This window comes from Amaranthus tricolor, chromosome 5 (assembly GCF_026212465.1).
Source record: "Amaranthus tricolor cultivar Red isolate AtriRed21 chromosome 5, ASM2621246v1, whole genome shotgun sequence".
In the NCBI taxonomy this organism is placed as follows: domain Eukaryota; kingdom Viridiplantae; phylum Streptophyta; class Magnoliopsida; order Caryophyllales; family Amaranthaceae; genus Amaranthus; species Amaranthus tricolor.
Genome location: NC_080051.1, coordinates 19,136,536 through 19,157,862, shown reverse-complemented (window position 1 = coordinate 19,157,862; position 21,327 = coordinate 19,136,536). Strand labels below are relative to the sequence as shown.

General features: G+C 32.7%; 3 protein-coding genes across 3 annotated transcripts; 1 reads left to right on the top strand and 2 right to left on the bottom strand.

Moving 5' to 3' along the window:
- Positions 1-5,756: 5,756 nt before the first annotated feature.
- Positions 5,757-9,825, top strand: LOC130813849 (cation/H(+) symporter 13-like). Its single transcript, XM_057679742.1, has 3 exons — positions 5,757-6,081; positions 7,038-8,042; positions 8,483-9,825. The coding sequence occupies exons 1-3, from the start codon at positions 5,839-5,841 to the stop codon at positions 9,701-9,703; spliced, it is 2,469 nt and encodes an 822-aa protein (XP_057535725.1). The 5' UTR covers positions 5,757-5,838; the 3' UTR covers positions 9,704-9,825.
- Positions 9,826-10,648: 823 nt separating this feature from the next.
- LOC130813891 (uncharacterized) lies at positions 10,649-14,104 on the bottom strand. The gene is made up of 2 exons (XM_057679795.1): positions 12,839-14,104; positions 10,649-11,145 (listed from the first exon to the last, which is right to left on the bottom strand). Exons 1-2 carry the CDS (start codon positions 13,653-13,655, stop codon positions 10,943-10,945), a joined length of 1,020 nt encoding a protein of 339 aa, XP_057535778.1. The 5' UTR covers positions 13,656-14,104; the 3' UTR covers positions 10,649-10,942.
- Positions 14,105-16,905: 2,801 nt separating this feature from the next.
- On the bottom strand, positions 16,906-20,720 carry LOC130813527 (cation/H(+) antiporter 15-like; the record flags this gene model as incomplete). The annotated part of the gene is made up of 3 exons (XM_057679366.1): positions 16,906-18,181; positions 18,379-19,383; positions 20,430-20,720. Coding segments are annotated over 3 exons (2,478 nt in total), but the record flags the coding sequence as incomplete, so codon positions are not given.
- Positions 20,721-21,327: the final 607 nt, after the last annotated feature.

The window sequence follows — 21,327 nt, the reverse complement described above, 5'->3', positions numbered from 1 at the left end:
GCAACAATTTATATTTTTAAAAAATGTCCAAAAAAAATTATGCGTAAATATGTAAAAGAATTTAAAGAAAATATTTCTTTGATTATAACTAGAATACGTGTTTTATGGTATTATTTGGGCCAAAGATTTAGTTTTATTTGTACCTTTTTAATGTCATTATTTAGCCCGAAGATTCAATTTTATTTGTACCAGCTTTCCTACTTCACAATTTTTAATAACACGGGACAATTTCACGATATTCGTACCACACCCATCTATATGGAGGATTATACGCTCTTAACATCTACATGTGTTTTACAATAAAGAATTGAGTTAACCGTATGAGACTAGTATAATAGAACTGAAAGATTAATGAAAATATAATAATAGTAAAAATAATATGCCAATTATGTGAATTATTGAAAAATTTTATTATATGTTTAATGACATATGAAGATGAAATACAAGTATGTAACATCATAATTCGAAACAAATAGGTAAGAAAAGCTTGATCAAGTGTCTGCTCGACTAAGTGATAGAAATTTTATTTAACCACAAATTTACTATGTACATGTAATTTACGGGTCGAATAGAAAAAGACTAGTTTAATTATTTATGCTCTTCTTTATGTCACATAGTGGGAACACATTTTAGAGGTGATCAAACACCGGGTTGGGTCGGGCCGAGAGGCAAAAATCTATCCATTGATGCGGGTCGGGCCGAAGTGCGGGCCAAAAAGTTCTTGCCTAAACCCGTACTTTGCGGGCCTATGTTATATATTATTTATATATATTATGTAAAATTTAAATAACTTTATAATTTTTAAATTTTTATGTAAAATTTATTTATCCAATCTAAAAGGTACTATTATGAAGTATTGAAAATCTAAAGAAATTGAAGCAGCCAATATAAATGACAAACTCATGGTCCCTGCCTCCCTCCTGCTGCTTGCAGTGTTGTACCAAATAATTTCTTCTATTTTTTTATTTTAAATTAATTTTAAGATAACCATGATTATTTCACTATAACTTAAAGCATCAATAATGCTTTAAATTAAAAACTCTCATTTTTTTATTTAATAATTTCTAATCAATCACCGTGATTTGTAAATAACCAAAAAAATAAAAATATAAAACTAAAATAAATAAAACCAAAAAAGACAAAGAAATTCACAAAACTACAAATACAATTGTTGCATATTATACATAATTTAAAACACAAATTACAAATAATTGAAATAATCAAATACAATTGTTACATATTATACATAATATAAAACAAATTTAAAATGCAAATCATGAACACACACTTTTTCGGGCCGGGCCGGCCCGCGGGCCAAACACCAAATCCCAAATCCGTCCCAAAAAAATCAGGCCACGTATTTTCTACCCAAACCCGCCCATCGGGCCATATTTTGACACCCAAACCCTCACTTTTTCGGGCCGGGGTTGGGCCGGGCCGCCCATGATCACCTCTAGAACACATCATATGATGGTGTTTATATATCTAAATTAATGAAAGCTATAAGATAAATGGGTGTATATCAACTTTATAATAAAAGATCTAGGATATTGAAAATCACTCAATTCGCATGTGAATATCAACTATTGCTTAATATTTATGAACTACGAATCAAAAGTATAATTAAAGGGATCTATATTAATTTGAAACTTCTGTTTTATTAGTTATCTAATAATTAAATTAAGATCCTATATTAGTTTCTATCTCAAACTCCTGTCATATTGATTAACCAACAAGAATTTAATATTAGTTTATCCTAAATAAGTTACTTCTGATCTCAAACTGATCTCGTTATATTGATAAAATCATCAAAAATATTTAAATTCAAGATTTCATAAGCTCAACGTCTCAATTTAATCACATTTTCATAATTTATAAATATTTCACAATAAAATTAATTCATACTTAAGTTGGGTCAAACCCTCTACCCTAGATACAAGATCTACTCACCAAATATATTAATATACATGAAAATTAAAATATTAAGACTAAAACATGTTTCAAGATATCGATGATGAACGAATAATTAAACAAATTACTAGATATAGATAATGATCGAATAGTTAAAATGATTAAAGAAATCAAATAACATAAACTAGTGATACTAACTTACTTGAATAATAATGGCACGGATTGAATCCAAAACAAATGAAAATGAAGATTGAACGATGAAAGTGCACTCTTAAAAATATCAGGATTAAAGGAAACAACATGTAAACTTATTGAATGCCTAAACTCCCTTTTAGATAGAAAATACTAACTTGGGTAATAAACCACTTATTTGACATAGAAAAACTAATATGAAGTTTGAAGTTGTATTTTAATCTATTAAATTTTTGTTTTAACTGTAAGTTGTTGACCTATTGAAATTGGTATAACAACCTATTAAAACGGGCAATTTAACCTAATAAAATTGGTATTTTAACCTATTGAAGTTAGTATGTTAACCTGTTAAAGTTGATTTTTAAAGTTGGCGATTTAACCAACTACAACAGGTTAAAACACCAACTACATTAGGTTAAAATACTAACTATAATAGGTTATAATACCAACTTTAATAGGTTAGCAACTTAAGGTTAAAATAACAATTTAATAGGTTAAAACGCTAACTTCAAATACCAACTTTAATAGGTTAAAATACCACTTCAATAAGTTATAACACCAACTTTGACAGGTTATAACACCAATGTTAAATATGTTGAAACACGCGCATCAGTTTTTCAGTTTTCTATTTCTATTAATTGTTGGGTTGGGCCTAAAGAGCCGTCTCTTATAAAAACGGTCTCAAGAGAATTGTTGTTTTTATGATGTTGTACAAAACGACGCGTTTGATCCCTGCACCCTACACCCCACGTCCCCACACCTCACACGACCTGAATAAATAAATAAATTAATTAATATATAAGAAAAAAAAAAAACTTACCCGCCAAAATTAAATGAACCCAGTAACTCTAACTAACTCGGCAAAGTTCTTCCAAATCCTTATTTCTACACAAATTGTCCGCCAATTTTGATTCCTCCATACCAAAAAACCCACCAAGTCCTCGTTTCTATCTCTTTATCAAGAAATTATTCTCAAACAAGAATACTAGACATCAATAAACCATGGCTGAAACTTCATCACCAGTAACACCAACGTCTCAGGGAGAAGAAAAACTCCATTATCACACCATCGTCAATATTGAACATTTATCGAATGAGATAGAGATTCAGAAATTTAAAAAGAAAGATAAAGAGATTAAAGATGAAGGACAACAGAGTAAGCAATCAACCATTGTTGGAACTCCATCATCAACAACATCAACACCAAGATCAACTGAAAGAGGAGAAATCCATGATCATACGATAATCAATATCGGGCAAGTTAAAGATGAAGAAAAAGAAATTGAAGGTGGTATCGTGATTCTTACAAATCCAGAAGCAGAGTTTCAGCATATGATGATCATAGGATCTCCACCAAGAAGAAGAAATCATCCTCACATGTATACAGAAGATTCCCCTCTTTCCAATGAAAATGATGATTTCAGTCACAACAAACGTCGAATCCGAGATCGAATTCATCTTTTAGATGGGAATCCTAATGACGGATGCGGTTTTGCCTGTTGTGTTTACACTGTTATTATCTTCTGTATCGTGCTATTATGGTTGCTTGCTTTCCGAGGTTTGGGTTTTCTTCTTTCTTTTCTGGGTTTTTTTTACAGTTATTTTTTGGGTTTTTGTGCTCTTACCTAGATGATCTTTGAAATTTGAGTTATTCCATTCAATTTCTCATTATCAGCAATTTTTTTATTTTTAATTTTTTTAATTTTTTAATTTTTTTTATGAAATTATTTTAGGTTTTTTAATCCAGCGTTGTTGGATAGAAAATTATATTTTAGGAATTTGTTTGTGTTGTGAAATCTGGTATGTTAAGATGGGGAATTGAAAAAAAAAGCATGAACAACTAGCAAAAAACAAAAACAGAGAAAAACACTAATAAAACACATGTTTCTGTAATCAATTGATCCCTAAGTTAGACGGGGCAAATGCGTGTAAAATGCAAAATCTGATGCTCAAATGTAGGATTCTCAAACTAGGGCAATTCTGTTCATTTTTGGTATCTAGAACGAAAGATAAAAAAACTCTTACAAATTTAAGACATATTTCTTAATGATTTTACAAATGAAAAATAAGATGACGAGAAATACAAATAAGAACAATGCAAGAAAAGACACAATAATTTATGAGGTATCTTGGATACCTCCTCTTAATAAATAACTCTCTTTATCTTGAGAACAACCTCTGGTCTCGAGATCACAAATAATAATCACAAAGTAAGAAACTCTTTTGGTAAACACGATAGCCCTCACTTGGAATTAGCCCTTTCAACAAAGTTTCTGTATTGTGGTGATGGATTCTACGAATGATGTATCCTTCGTATAGAAGCTTATACAATTTTAGAATCCGCACTAAACTCACCATCAATACACATTAACACCATACAGTAAACATAACATTAAATAAGAAATTATTCAACCTTTCAATGCCTTAACCGTACAAGAAACTGACGCAAAAGAATCAGAGGTAGAGCTAACCGTACAAGAAACTGACACAAAAGAATCAGAGGTAGAGCTGCTCGAACAAGCCTTTACTATGCTCGAACGAGCAGCTGAGTTTTATAAGTTCTGTATGCTGTATTCTGATCTGCTCGAATGAGCCACGCCATGCTCGAACGAGCAGCATCAGCTGCTGCCTACTGTTTAAATACAAAAAATGACTAGAAATTTAGTAGGTTGACTAAAATATGAAAACATGAAACTAAAAAATTGTCAAAACTCGAAAAACAGGCCAGTATGGGCATATAGCCGAGTTAAAACCACCTTTCTAATGTATTTTTAGATCGTGTTATTTTCGGATTATGTGCCAAAATTTACAAAGGAAAAATTATTTATACTAATTTAAATTTTCATAATTTTCCTATAATAATTCCAACTATTGATTAACTAATAATAAATTCAACTTTATGGATTAATTGCCTAGAGTTAACCTACTATTGTAAGTAATTTACCAAAAAAGTAAATCGAAAATTGATATAAAGATAGAGAATAAATTTTAAAATTTGCATAAAAAATTCTAAAAAGAATTTTAACATTTTGTTGGCATCTATTTTAATTTATCTTTTTTTTAAAAAATATAAAACTTGTTATATCAAATTATTCGGTTACCCAAGTTTACTTTAGGCAAATATTCTACAAAATTAGGATAATTAATGGTTAATCAATAAGTGGAATTATTGTATGAAAATCCTGAAAAAGTTAGATTATTCGAACTAGTTTTTCATTTTTAAATTCAACTTGTGGTCAATTTTAGGTTGAGACAAAATGCAACATGTTTAGTGGCATCTATTGTTTAGAATCCTAATTTGTTATGATATGATATAATTGGTGGTATTATTTTTGAGGTCTTAACAAAAGAAACACCGAAGATGAAGGAATTTCTATATTAAAGTTAAATAATAATAAACTACCATTAATGTTTTGATTTTCTTACCATAAATTTGAAGATGTACTATTTTTAAGGAGTAAATATAGTTTAATCCCTTATCTTATGTTTCTCATAATCTCAAATATCTACTTTTGTTCTTTTGCTCCATTTTTTGACTCTCTTTTCTTCTTTTGCCTCCCTTTTCATCTTAGACTATTATCCATCATCTTCTACATATAATCCTTTTTCACTTATGTTGTTAAATATGCATGATTGGTTATTATATTCAAGGTACAAAATTTTAATTATTGGAATAATCATACAAATAAATTGTTGTATTTGAAGATTGAAAGAAAAAGAAAAAAAGAAAAGAAAATGTCATTACCAAAAGAAATAACACCAAAACAATGGTGGGCAGTGGGAAAAGTATTCAAGGATGCATTGGTATGCCAAAACATGAGAGGAATAAGTTCAAGTGGTATTTGGTATGGAGATAATCCTTTGAGTTATCCAACACCTCTTATTATGATTCAAATTACACTTATTTTCTTCACCTCTCGAGGAGTTTATTTCCTTCTTCAACCGTTGCGCCAAAGTATGACTGTCGCCCAAATCATTGTAAGCCTTGCTTTTTTTTTTTTTACTTGTCACATCCAACATGATCTTCTTTGCATTCTAGGAATCTCGCTATCTGCGCGTCTGTTTTGAGTTGGGACTCTCTTGACCGCATCCTTCTTTATGGATATGAGTTGTCATCTACTAGCCCTCCCTTAAGTCTGAGCATATGAGCATAATACACTAGGTATGACGATTAGACGTGCGCAATGATAGTGTATAAAATTAATTTCAATTTTGGACTCTTACTATGTACTCAATAAGGTATAGAAGTCTACGTTATCAATTTGAATCTCACACACGTTTAGAAAATAATATATTTACCAATGTTAGTGTCTTACAAATTATATTTAGTTTTTATTTGAGATAATTTCTTAGACACACTATTAAATAAAATGTACTTAATCCAACTAAAAATGGCACCAACCTTTAAAATTAAATCAAATAAAAATATTTGATTTATGCCAAAACTTCTTAAAACGATTTTATGACCCAAATATCCCTTTAACAACATGGGCACCCAATATGACTATGATAGAAGGTATAACGCTACAACCACTAACTTAAAGTTATTTGTTGAGTTAAATTCCTTAATATAATATTTAAAGTCTAATTTGAGGGATGATCACGATTTCGAATCGCAATTACTTTACATGTCAAATGGATTATATGTTATGTGGGCTGTAATAGAGTATATAAGACATTATGAGACTTCAACCATATACTTAAGTTGGCAAAACTTATGGTAAATTACATCATCATCATATCTAGTGTATCCCGCACATAGAATACTATAATTAAGGTCTGGGGAGGAGAGAGGAAGACGGCAACTCATACCCATAAAGAAGAGCGCGGCCAAAGAGCCCCTCGACTCGAAAAAGATCAAGAGAAGTTCCTGCAACGATTATGGTAAAATAATTACAAATTAAATCAAATCCTTCTCTGTTATATTTGTGCAGGCAGGAATTATAATAGGTCCATCAGCATTAACATACAGTCCTTACTGGATGAGCTTACTTTTCCCACCACCGGGTAGATACGTGCTCAAAACCATAGCTAGCTTTGGATTTATGCTACATATGTTCATATCAGGCGTTATGATTGACATGAGTGCTATAAGAAAAAGTGGCCCAAAATCAATTCTTATAGCCTTATCGGGTGTCCTGTTTTCCCTTGCTTTAGGAGCCATAGCATTTTTCTTCGTTCGGCAATCATTCGGCCTTGATCAAACCCTATTTACAGGCATTCGGATCATGGTTTTATTCAATTCATTAACCTTCTTCATGGTGACTAGCAACTACCTACATGACCTCAAGATCATCAACTCTGAAATGGGTCGTTTGGCCTCATCATCGTCTTTAGTTATCGACTTTTTAGGGCTACTAATCACTACTTTTGGGCTCATTTGGTTTAGTCCTTCTACAAGTTCTGAGGCACCCCCAAAATGGATTTCCTCAATTAGCATTAGTTTCTACTATATAGTGTTATTTTGTGGGTTTAGGCCTTTAATACTTTCTATTGTTAGGAAAACTCCTGAAGGTATGCCCATGTCACATACTCATTTTTTGTGGATTTTAGCAATTGTTATGTTTTCTTGGCATTGGGGTGAAAGAGTGGGCCAAAGATTTTCACCCTTTTTGTTTGGACTATCCTTGCCTCATGGGCCTCCATTGGGTTCTGCATTAGTCCAAAAGCTAGAGCTTTTCACTTCTGGGATACTTCTTCCATTGTTTTGTGCTATGAATGGATTGAGGATGAATATATCTTCTTTGAGTAAAAACCCTTTTTCAATGATGGGTGTAGAAGTTATTCTAGTGCTTGGTCAATTTGGTAAGTTCTTGGGTACTGTTGTTTCCTCTATTGCTGTTGGTGTGTCTGTTGAAGATGCTGTGCCTTTGGGTTTTATGATGACTTTCAAAGGTGTCATGGAGATTGCTACTTTTGCTGTTTGGAGGGATCAAAGGGTATGTATCATATAAGGGTATTTGGCAAACGACTGATAGCTGGTAGCTGATAGTTGATAGTTGATTAAAGTAGCTAAGTTAACCGGCTGCTTTAATTTAACTAGTTTGACTAGTTGATTTTGAACCCAGTACTATGAGTAGCATATTTCAACCAGCTAATTTACAAACATTAGTATTGGCTGGTTTGATTATCCAACCCCGTAATTGTATCAAAATAAGCTAGAATTGCCCAATAAGCTATTTTGCCAAACAACCCATAATTTTTTCTCCTTAGTCTTAATTTGATTTAATTCATGTATATCGGAAACAACCTACTTGTTATTGCAATGACAAGGTTGTGTATATCCAATCTCTAGCATACTAGCTAGATGAGAGTCGTTTAATGAGATTATTTCTGATGAATAATTAAGGATGATTGATTTGATTTGTGACTTTGATAGGTTTTTGATGATCGATTGTTTACTTTGGCGATGTTGAACATTGTGATCTTCACTGGAGTGGCATTTCCGCTAACACAATGGTTGTACGATCCTTCCTTGAAATACAACACCATAAGGAAACGAAAGATTATGGGGTTAGGTGAGAATGGAGATCTCCAAATTCTAGTATGCATCCACAATGAAGAGAGCGTCCCTGCCTTGTTCCAAGTCTTAGAAGTGTCGAAATTCAACAAAATAGGTGGATCCATTTCTGTGTTTGCCCTTCAACTGATAGATCTAGCAGGAAGTGCAATTCCCATCCTAGCGCCACTCCACGAGTACAAGAAAAGAGCCGACAATTTTGGTCTCTTTGACCATGTCGTTAAGGCCTTTGATCAGTTCGAGAAAGAAAGCCTAGGATATGCTCGAGTTCAACAATTCGTATCTGTCACACCTTCAAAGAGTATGCACAACGACATTTGTGCACTAGCACACGACAAGAGGACAAGTCTTATCATCGTCCCCTTCCATAAGAAATGGGGGATCAATGGCACAGTCGATTCATCTAACCAACAACTTAGGAATATAAATCGTAGGGTGCTTCGTAAATCTCCTTGCTCTGTCGCAATCCTAATAGACAAAGGAACACCAGAACAAGGTGTTGGAATTACAGGCCTATCGAAAACAGGACAAAAAACATACCAAATAATAACACTTTTCATAGGTGGAACAGACGATCATGAGGCCTTAGCATTAACTAGGCGCATGGTTGAACATCCTAGTGTTAGGCTCACAGTCTTTTGGTTAAAAGGCGTATGTACATACGAATCTCTGCAACTCCAAGAAGATGTGAGAGTTATGAGAGAATTCCATATGAAATCCAAAGGCTCCGACAGGATCATAGTGCGCGAAAAGGTAGTCCAAGACGGAATTGATACTACAAAAGCCCTTTTGTCGATGGAACATTCAGCAGATTTATTCGTAGTAGGAAGATATCATGAGCCAGATTGTACAGCCATACAAGGCCTTAGTGTTTGGAGTGACAATCCCGAAATAGGCTCCTTGGCGGATACATTAGTCTCTTCGGATTCTAAGGTTTCGATCTTGGTTGTGCAACAACAGCCTAGAGTTGATTGGAAACTTAATTCTTGTAAACAAAGCAGGGATGATGATTTTGCTGTTAGTATTGACTCTCCTAAAAGCAATAGTGGTAGATCACGCATGAATTTTGTTGCTAAGTAGAGGTTTTGCATTTTTTATACCTTAGTTAGCTATTGTTTTTTGGTACAAATAGATTTTGAAATACTAGTAGGCAGTAGTGGATCTAGAAAAAAAAAAGCAAGTCATTTTTTATACCAACTTATCTAGGATATATTTACATGTAATATTTGATTTTATTTTGAATTTAAATAATGTTAACTGATCTCAGTGACATCGCGCTACATCTACTAATAGGACATTTTATGCAATGTTGACACAAATTTTGTACTACAATCTACAAACACCAAACCTTGTGCAAAACATTGTTTGAAATCTTATATATGTTATTGTCTCAATGAATTTGCTTTATATATTTATCTTTTAATTTTTTCCGATAAATTTATTTTAATTCTATAGTTGGATATAAATTTTTTATAATCTCTTACGAATTCATTCCTTGGATTTGTACCATCAACACATTTTCTTTATCCATCAGACAAACATATTTAAAAAATAATAACAAACTCGTTAGGACATATGTGATTAAGTAAATATAAAAATAATTTTATTTCAAATTTTAACTATCCATATATATTTTATTAAACTTATGAGATGATTGAAGTATCATCTCACACTAGACTAGATTATATAATGTAAGTCAATCAATTTATGCAAAAACGTCAAGGTTTGTGCAAAAACTTATACTCTACAAGTTTTTATAATGTTACGAGTTGTCCCCTAAAGTTTTCAAACAATATTCTAATTTAACCTTCATTAAATAAATAAAATAAAGAGTCACTACCATCTTTTGTAAATAATACTACTATTAATCTTCTAGAGTGATGCATTCAAAGATGAGGGAGGACAACCACTAGAACCGATATATTGGACGACCACTAGAACTTAGCACTTAACCTTTTAAAAATGAAATTGTTGTGTTCATGTGAACGACCATTAGAACTAATACATTGATTCATTCGGCATAACTCAAATCTTTTGGGTTACAACTTTTGCACTATCATTACTGTTGTTGTAGAATTCAATGGCATATAATGTACAAACATTCAATCATGTAAATTTTTTGATGTCTCAATTAGCACGAGCTACTGCATTTATTACCCAAAGATAAGGGGAGGACACAAAAATACTAGTACACAATTATATGACATTGCCTAAACTATTATTGGAACCAAAATACAAAAATAATATGATCTGATATGTCTAGCTACCAATGAAACAGGTTTGAAGCTAAATGGTCGATACACAGATCAGAGGAGCGCGTCACTTACTGCTGCTCACCAGAGAAGTATCACCTGCAAGCCCCATCAGTGAAAGCATGAACTGAATGTTGGGGTTAGGTGAATTTGCGACTGCCAAGATAGCCATTCGGCTCAGAGTTCCTTCAGTGTCATTCAGAAAAACATCCCTTTCGGTAGATGTTTTATTAATCATCCTACCATCCTCGATTCTCAGATCGAGATACACTGCATTGAACAACCCAATATAAGATGCTTGTCCGATTTTGCTTAACAAATTAGGACTACTTGAACCAGCAGAAAGCAACAGGAGCCATTAAATGTTTTTATAGCAAAAAAAGAATAATCACAACTCTATTTAGCATCGGTTATTGCTCGTGGAACAAGCACGGTGAGGAGCCTTCTTTGGAGGTCAACACGAACTTGCTCAAACATGAAGCATGTGTGATCGGACAGCACAATGTTTGATCTATGGTCATCAATTAGCAAAGGCAAAGCAGACTACTTTTTTAGGGCCTAAAAATTTATTTTCATTTATATGGTTGATATTAATTTAAATAAAATTTAGATGTATAATTTACATTTTGTGCTAAGAAATATGAGACTATGAGTAGTATTTTTGTTAATGCAAGTGTCAAAAATCTTATTAATGACGATGACGTTGAACATATAATCGAACAAGCCTTATCTTGTAATTTGGAGAAGGATGGTGAGGATGTGTTGAATTGTGATATATCATGATTTGGAACTATTTATGAGATTATTGATGTGGGACGCTTGAGGGTTCACTACGGGGTTTGGAACCATGCCTTGAATGAGGCAAGCCATGGGAAAAAGGTTGCTTGAACAAGGTAACGAAGAAATGCCAAACAGTAGGCAGCAGCTGTTGCTGCTCGTTCGAGCATGGCGTGGCTCATTCGAGCAGATCAGAATAAAGCATATGGAATGTATAAAACTTAGCTGCTTGTTCGAGCATAGTAAAGGCTTGTTCGAGCAGCTCTACCTCTGATTCTTTTGTGTCAGTTTCTTGTACGGTTAAGGCATTGAAAGGTTGAATAATTCCTTGTTTAATATTATGTTTACTGTATGGTGTTAATGTGTATTGATGGTGAGTTAAGTGCGGATTCTAAAATTGTATAAGCTTCTACGAAGGATACATCATTCGTAGAATCCATCACCACAATACAGAAACTTTGTTGAAAGGGCTAATTCCAAGTGAGGGCTATCGTGTTTACCAAAAGAGTTTCTTACTTTGTGATGATTATTTGTGATCTCGAGACTAGAGGTTGTTCTCAAGATGAAGAGAGTTATTTATTAAGGAGAGGTATCCAAGATACCTCATAAATCATTGTGTCTTTTCTTCCATTGTTCTTATTTGTATTTCTCGTCATCTTATTTTTCATTTGTAAACCTCAAATAAACTTTCATTAAGAAATATGTCTTAAATTTGTAAGAGTCTTTTTATCTTTCATTCTAGATACCATAAATGAACAGAATTGTCCTAGTTTGAGAATCCTATATAAGAGCATCAGATTTTGCATCTTACACGTATTTGCCCAGTCTAACTTAGGGATCAATTGATTATAGAAACATGAGTTTTATTAGTCATCTTATTTGTCTTTTTCTCTGTTTTTTTTTTTGCTTGTTGTTCATGCTTTTTTTCTCAATTCCCCGTCTTAACATACAAGATTTCACAACACAAACAAATTCCTAAAATATAATTTTCTATCCAACAACGCTCGATTAAAAAACCTAAAATAATTTCGTAAAAAAAAATAAAAAAATAAAAAAGTAAAAAAATTGCTGATAATGAGAAATTGAATGGAATAACTCAAATTTCAAAGATCATCCAGGTAAGAGCACAAAAACCCAGAAAATAACTGTAAACAAAAATCCAGAAAAGAAAGAAGAAAACCCAAACCTCGGAAAGCAAGCAACCATAATAGCACGATACAGAAGATAATAACAGCGTAAACACTACAGGCAAAACCGCATCCGTCATTAGGATTCCCATCTAAAAGATGAATTCGATCACGGATTCGACGTTTGTTGTGACTGAAATCATCATTTTCATTGGGAAGAGGGGAATCTTCTGTACACATGTGAGGATGATTTCTTCTTCTTGGTGAAGATCCTATGATCATCATATGTTGAAACTCTGCTTCTGGATTTGTAAGAATCACGATACCACCTTCAATTTCTTTTTCTTCATCTTTAACTTGCCCAATATTGATTATCGTATGATCATGGATTTCTCCTCTTTCTGTTGATCTTGGTGTTGATGTTGTTGATGATGGAGTTCCAACAATGGTTGATTGCTTACTCTGTTGTCCTTCATCTTTAATCTCTTTATCTTTCTTTTTGAATTTCTGAATCTCTATCTCATTCGATAAATGTTCGATATTGACGATGGTGTGATAATGGAGTTTTTCTTCTCTCTGAGACCGACAATGAACCTTGAACAATTCTGCCCAATTCGCATACTGAACGTTCTCCATCTCAAGGGTGATTGGAAAATGGGTCTTGATGTTAGAGACAGCAAGAGCCGGGTGGAAGGAATGAGATGATTTCAATTCGCCCATGTTGATGGAAAAGAAATGGTACAAATCGAAAGCAGTATAAGAAGAAGAAAAGAAAGAGGATGCGAAAGCGTGAAAAGAAAACCTAGTATACTGATACCATGAAAGAATATCATTCTGTGTCTCTCTCATTCCATTATTAGGCAATATATACACCATGAATTAGCTATTACACCGCTTTTAATTAATTAGGTTATAATCTAGGCTTTTAATTTGGCAAGGCTATAAGTTAGGTAACTAATGCTATATTTAGTCAATACAAAATATATACAAATATTTCAAAATCTACCAGAAACTTCATCACCAGTAACACCAACGTCTCAGAGGGAACAAAAACTCCATTATTTCAAGGCTTTAAGTTAGGTTTGGGTTTTCTTCTTTCTTTTCTGGGTTTTTGTTTACAGTTATTTTCTGGGTTTTTGTGTTCTTACCTTGATGATCTTTGAAATTTGAGTTATTCCATTCAATTTCTCATCATCAGCAATTTTTTATTTTTTTATTTTTTTGTTTTTTTTTTACGAAATTATGTTATCGTAGTTAATTTTTTAAGAGTTGAGTGCTATTTTATGGAAAAAATTTTAAAAATTGCTACCACTCACCTTTTGTAATAGTTGGTATTTCTCATATAGAATAGTTGGAAAAAATTTTAAAAATTTATATACATATATTTGAGAATATTTAATGATAAGCAACATTTTTTATAAAAATAATCTTTAATTTATTGGTTCAATTTATACCCGACATGATTTGACTCGAAAATGGCTCGATATAAAAATTTACCAATCGAAACTAACGCAATCCACATCTGTGTGACTTACCATTTTGATGAGTCTATGCCGCTTCACCCACAAATATGAAACTTTTTAAATGATGTATGTGGATTTAAAATTTAAAATATAAAAAAAGTAAGAGAGTTGCATGTCCTAAGATCAGGGAACTTTAAGTATATGCGAAGTGATCGATCGCAGATGATCATTTTTTCTATCATATATGAAAAATAATATAATAAAGAAATATGTTAAGTTTTTTAATAAAATAAATATATTTACTATAAATAAAATGTAAAATAAAAATTTTGCGCCAAACTTTCAAATTTTCAAGACGACTCTACTTAAGAATTTTGGTTTATATTTTACAACTACTTATGTTTGCTCTATTGAATTTTTAATTAAATATGAGTGTGAATTTAAGCTTTATAATTTTAAACAAGGAACACACAATTTTAATGACCAAACAACACTAAAAATAAGAATAAAAACGCAAATTATTTGAATAAGTTTATATGAGAAAACAAGGAGTACACAATTATACAATACGATAAAATACAATAAAATATAATAAAAGAGCTGAAAAATAACAAATAACAAACTCTTAAACCTTTGCCAAATGAATTAATTTAATAGGTTAGAATTAATTATCTGGCACTTTATTTTTCTGTACATTAACGTAAAATTAAATTTTGTTATGTATTTAAAAGATTTTATAACATCAATTCGTTAACCTAAATAAGAATTAAGAAGATTAACAAATATTTATATATTTTTTTCTTATATAAACCAATATATTTTTATGTATCCAATCAATTAATAAAAATAAATATTTTATAATTATGCATGAAAATTAATCATACAATAAACAAAAGAATTGGAAAATGACAAATAGCAAATTATACAATATAATAAAAGAATTGGAAAGTAACAAATGACGAACTCTTATAACATTGCCGAATAGATTAATTTAATAGGTTAGAATTCATTAGTTGACATTTATTTTGCTAAATTAACATGAAGTTAAATTTGGTTATGTATTTAAAAGATTTTATAACATCAATTCTTTAAACCTAAATAAGAATTAAGAACACTTTTCTTAAATAAATAATTTTTTTAAGTAGACTTAAATATATACTAGGTAGCATCATTGACCTAGTACAAGGAGCTTTTGTTGAAGGTTAAAATGTTTTGCATAATATTTTTTTGTGTCAAGATCTTGTGAAATATTACGAGAGAAAGAATTGTTCTCTTAATTGTTTCCTCAAAATTAATTTACGGAAAGCTTATGATACATTAGACGGGGATTTCATCATTGACTGCTCTTCGCTCAATTTTCTTTGATTATTTTAAATGGCTGCCCTGTGGAGCTGCCTTGTGAAGTTATTTAAATCAAAAGGGGTATTAGACAAGGTGATCTGAGAAAACTAGCGGCGGTGGTGGTGTTTCACCGTCCACCATTTTACTGAAAAAAATCCTTAAAGAAAAAAAAAATTAGGGTTTAACGTGGCTCCGATACCATGAGAAAACTATAATACGGGAATAATCTGTGTTGTTTCTTCATTAACTCCAACCAATATCTATATAATACAAGATGGTAACCGTAGAATTAGTAAAAACCGTCACCAAACCGTCACCAAAGATAATGAAACTGCTGAAAGTGTGATAATGAAACCGTCACCAAATATCTGATGTATACCGCGGGGCGCAGAGTGCACATATCCTCAATATGATCCTATGTCTCCCCTAATTATTTGTTATTGGCAGAGTATTTATCTCGTATGTTGAAAAGGTCTTGCAAAAATAAGAGCTTTAAATTCCATCCTAGATGTACTACCGTTATTCTAAGGAGTATTACCATCACCATACTCGTTTGACGTAGTGGATAAACAAGTTGAACTTCAAGGTTGAATCACATATAGCTTATGCATGCCATCATCAATGGACTTGACTCTTTCATGAACACTTTAGTACCCTAAAAAACCTTCAAAGCTCCACCTTCATCAATGCACTTAAAATCTCCTTTATCCAAAGTACCAAGGAAAATTAAGGGCCTATTCAATCTTGGAACATGAAGAACTCCGAACAATGTTATAACAACACCATTAAATATTATGAATTTAAAATCACCAACACTAAGCACTAGACACCAAGCCTCATTGCCCATAGTCACATTTCTTCCTTCAACCTTTTCATATGTTAAGAAGAAACTAGAGTTAGAAGTCATATGACATGAACACCCCTAATCCAAAATATAAGATACACCACCCTTATAGTCACTAGTAACAACAAGAGCACCGATTTCATCTTCTTCATAATTATGGGGCGTATATTTTAATTTATATTTTTAAAAGGTTGAACAATGTTTGTTATTTGCTATTGAATCCAAAGACTGTTACTGACTAAAAGTTCTTACATTGAAATTATTTCTTAAAAAATGCAATGAATTTGGCCCATAATGAAGCATGTTAGTGTTTTATATTTGTCAAAGCGTTAAGTATTTAAAACGAAGCATCTATGTGTTTTATATTTGTCAAATCATTAAGTATCTAATCATGTGTATATGAGTTAAAATGAAAAGTCCAAATAATCGTTAACAATTGTATTTGTATCATATAATAAAACATAAATACACGGGTTTGTTCAAAGAAAATCATCCAAAAGCTTCAACTATTTACAAACTGTGTTCTTCCTAACAAAACTCTATACTTAACAAGTGAACATACTAAAGTAAGCCTACAAATCAGTTTTTGGTATATTTAAAGACTCTTCAGGATCTTTAAGACCCCAAACTCTTTTTTGTTGTTGTACTACCAAAATTGAAGACTTTATATTGTAATTCAAAGCCAACATTTCACCAACTGGCCCCAAATCTCCTGGACAATCACCCCATTGCACAAGTTCATTTAAGAATTGTGACGGCAAATGAGATCGCCCTACCATAATCAAGTCATAATTAGAATTCTCCATGGATTTTAGCAGAGTGACCAAGCACATTGTATTCGTTAATAGCATCTCTTTGTAAAACACTCGATCTTCCTTGTGTAAGGTGTTGAGCCTAAACTCACTAATAATGTCTCCGTCGTGTAATAGGCTTTTCTCATTGTCACCTATAATATCTTCTGAACAAGCACCTGAAAATTTTACTAGGGTCAAGTTTACTCTAGTATTTTCTGACATTCTCATTCCATATGCTAGTGCCTCTCGATCATCAGAACCTCCGAAAAATAAAACTGCCACACGGTATGTTAAGGTATGTTCAGAAGTTGAGGATCGGAATTTTGTGTTTTTGAGTGATCCTCCATGGTCAACTAGGACCCCAACAGAACAAGGTGCCTTGTCAAGAACCTTTTTGTTGAGGTTTCTATAAATGAAAGAAGGTTCGAACTTCTCTTTCTCGCGAATTTGCTTCTGAAAGGGGATTATGATAAAGGTTGTTCTTCTTTCTAATGCAATGGAGCATACATCATTGTGCATAGATGCATAGGGAGAGATACCCTTGAAGCAATTCACGATGAAAAGTCCTTCGTAATGTTGCTCTAATTTTTTGAACGCGTTGAAAATCCTCTCGGATTGACTAGGGTAAGGAGATGATGTCTCCCTGGGTTGATGGGCAATGAGTAGAGAAGAGGAACGACCTATGAGCCTTGTTAGATGCATGACTGTTAAGTTTATTGGACTCGTTTTTGTCGTACTGGACACCTGCAGAACATCTAAGATGGTCTTGACATTGTCTGCACCATGGACACAGGCTAATATGCGGAGCTCCTCATTGCGCTTATGATGCCTTATGGTTCTCCTCTTATAAGCTATGTACCTTCTCGAAGGATCGTATAGGGCCTGAACAACAGGCGATAAAACTCCTGTGACAAACACCACTGATATGATCATAATTGCAAAGCATTCATCTGTCATGCCCTGCAAAAATAATATAATCACGCATATAACACATTTAGTATCCATATTTTATCTTAGCATTATGCAGGTACGACAACAACAACAATGTCAAAGCCTTAACCCAAAAGATTGGGGTCGACTACATAATCATTAGATCATTCTAGTCGTAGTCCCTGTGAATAAAACATTATGCAAGTAACAAGCAAAAAATAACGTACATTATCAGACATTCTGTGAGTCAAAACTGCTAATTCAATAACGCCTTTTGCATTCATAATGAGACCGAGTGAAAGAGCATCACGAAATGGCATCCTGAAGAAGAGTGGGGGTGCAATTGTGCCTAAAATTTTCCCAATGAAGGTAACAAGCACCACTAGTTGAATCACACCTACATTCTTCAGCTTCTGAATAGCAAAAACATCCATTCGGAGGCCACATATAGCAAAGAAGATGGGCATCAAGAGTACTGACACGAAAGAATCGAGCTTTTCAGAAAGAGCGGCACCTAAAGGTGGTCCATCTGGTATAACAAGTCCAACAATGAATGTAGCTACAATCGCACTAAGACCAATAACTTCACCTATAAACCCACATCCTAAAAGAGCAACCATAACCCCAACAATATACCTTTCTTTTACAGGCTGCCCTTCAGGGGTTTTCCTGATTGCCCATAAAACCACAGGGCGGATTCCATACAAGGTTAAAACAATGAAAAGGGAAACTGATAGAAATGATCCTACAGATGACGAGATTGATTTTGCTTTAGCAAGCTTTACTGCAAACTTAACTGTTAGTAAAGACCACTGAAATACATCTGATACTAATGAAGAAGATGATGCTAACCGCCCTATTTCTGAATTTAGGATCTTAAGATCACCTAAAAAACAAGCGATTACTGGAAATGCTGACATAGAATGAAGCTCGACTACAAAGGGAAGTATTCGCAAAATATCATGGTCTAAAGTAACATGTTGTTGCAGGAGAAATGCAACTAGATTTGCTAATGCATAAGGGATAATAAACCCTAATATTCCTATGGCTATTGGCTTCTTATCTGATCTCAATGCCAAAGATAGATCCATCTTTACTCCAAGTAGAAATATAAATAGCATTAGACTGAATATTGATAGATTGTCCAAAAGAATTCTGCTTTTAGCTGGAAATACTGCAGCTAGAAACTCTCTGTTGTGTCCTAAGACTGAAGGGCCAAGAACCACACCTCCCTGCAGTTAAAATGTAATAGACAAGTAGTTCACTATTAGCCAACAAAGGTTAAACCATCCACAATAGGGATTCCTTTTAAGAGTAAGCCAAACAAATATATCAATTTTATGCACTAAAACACAGTAAAATGTGTGAGTGAAAGTGCATTTATTTCATGCTCAAACATAAATGAAAAATATAATGTACTCTCCTTGTCCTTTTAAGTTTGCTGGTAATAGTGACACTTTTTCTTACAACTGTCACTATTAGTAAAATAAATATGCCAATAATTATTATCATTATTCAATTTGATTTGATTGAAAACGGTCTTCCTAAGAAGCAAGATCCTATTTGGTGTCTTGAAAGTTAAAGTGAAATAGAAATTGTTTCCTTCTAATTACTCCATTGAGAAAAATGTCTCCAACTAAGCCAAAATCTCTTTTGCATTTAATTTTTTTAAGGGTATGTTTGGTTCCGGATACTTTTTGAAAATATCCTTTTTAATTTTGCTTATTTGGTTTGACAAGGGAATTACAATGGAAGCTTGGGTGGAAAAGCATTTTCCTCTGGAATTAGAAAGAAATCAATGTTCCTCCTCATCCATGTTTCCATCCACAACATTTCTATTTCCCCTAATGACCCGTTTGGTTAGCGGTTCAAATCAATGATAGTTATTTGTAGAGTAAAATTTTTATGATATGTATCATGTCATTCCCACGATAATGAAATTTGATCATATAAAAGTTTTTTTATTCACAATTTTCCATTATCGCCTAATACCACATGTTCAAAGTGTTGAAAAAAATAAATTTAACAATTAAATTTGTCAAGAAATATTTAAACCAAAATTACACTAACTTTCCATTATCATTCTCATCATTTAGTACCCATTACCAAATAGGTCGAATTTTCCATAATACCAAACAAAAGAAAATCAATTACCATGTTCATTTTCCAATGATTTTTAATGGGAAATGTGTTCGGCCAAACCAAACACCCCTGAATCTCTAATCAAACTGAACAATAAAAATAAGAAATGTACAAAAAAAAGGGGGGGAGTACTAACCAAAATTTGGGAAACAATGGAAGGCTGGCCAAAAGGCTTAAGAAGGAAATGAGTGGCACGGGTAAACATAGAGATGAGGGAAATCTGGAGCAGCAACCCAGGTAAGGTAAAACGGAGCGGATCATCCCCATAAAAGAGGCCTCGAGACCCGGATCCATCCAATGTATGGCAAATATATCCATTATCAAGGTGAAATGCATCAGCCTCAACTTTCTTATGTGCTTCTAATACCATTCTTCTTATTGACGTTGTCGTAAGGGTGATTAATCCATCGTGAAAAATAAGACCGCATCACCGTATTATGTTTGATTTTTAAAGATTTTTGAGTTTACCGCTACCAAATATAGTTTGCAATGATCGTGAAATCATCCGTATTAACTATAAAATCCGTTTCGCTACCGTTACCGCTACAAAACTTAGTTTTGCCTCTATGGATTCATCTCATTATTACTTTCATCTTTTTGAGCAATGCAATTTGAGTTATCCCCATGGAAATGAAAAACTTCCTACTATGATCATCAATCATCATACTTCAAAATGTTGCTTATAATGTGAAGCTTGTTCTATTGATTCCCCAACACAAATTTTGATGGTAAAAATTAAATATAATTCATCATCTTGCTTGATTTGTTTTAGAATATCTTTATGCATAGATTTAAAAGAGGAAAATAAAAAAAAGAGGAAAGAGAAGAAGAGGAAGATGTTTAGGTATTTGAGAGATAAAGATGGATGGAGGAGCAATTGGAATTAAAGGATAGAAATGAGAGGGAAACAAAGGAAGTACAATCAAAGATTAAACCTTGGCTATATATTTGAGCCAAATTAAGCATTTGCATATAATAACATAGTCTTTTGTGTCACAAAATTAGCTTTATTTTCCTTTATAGTCAATTTTATT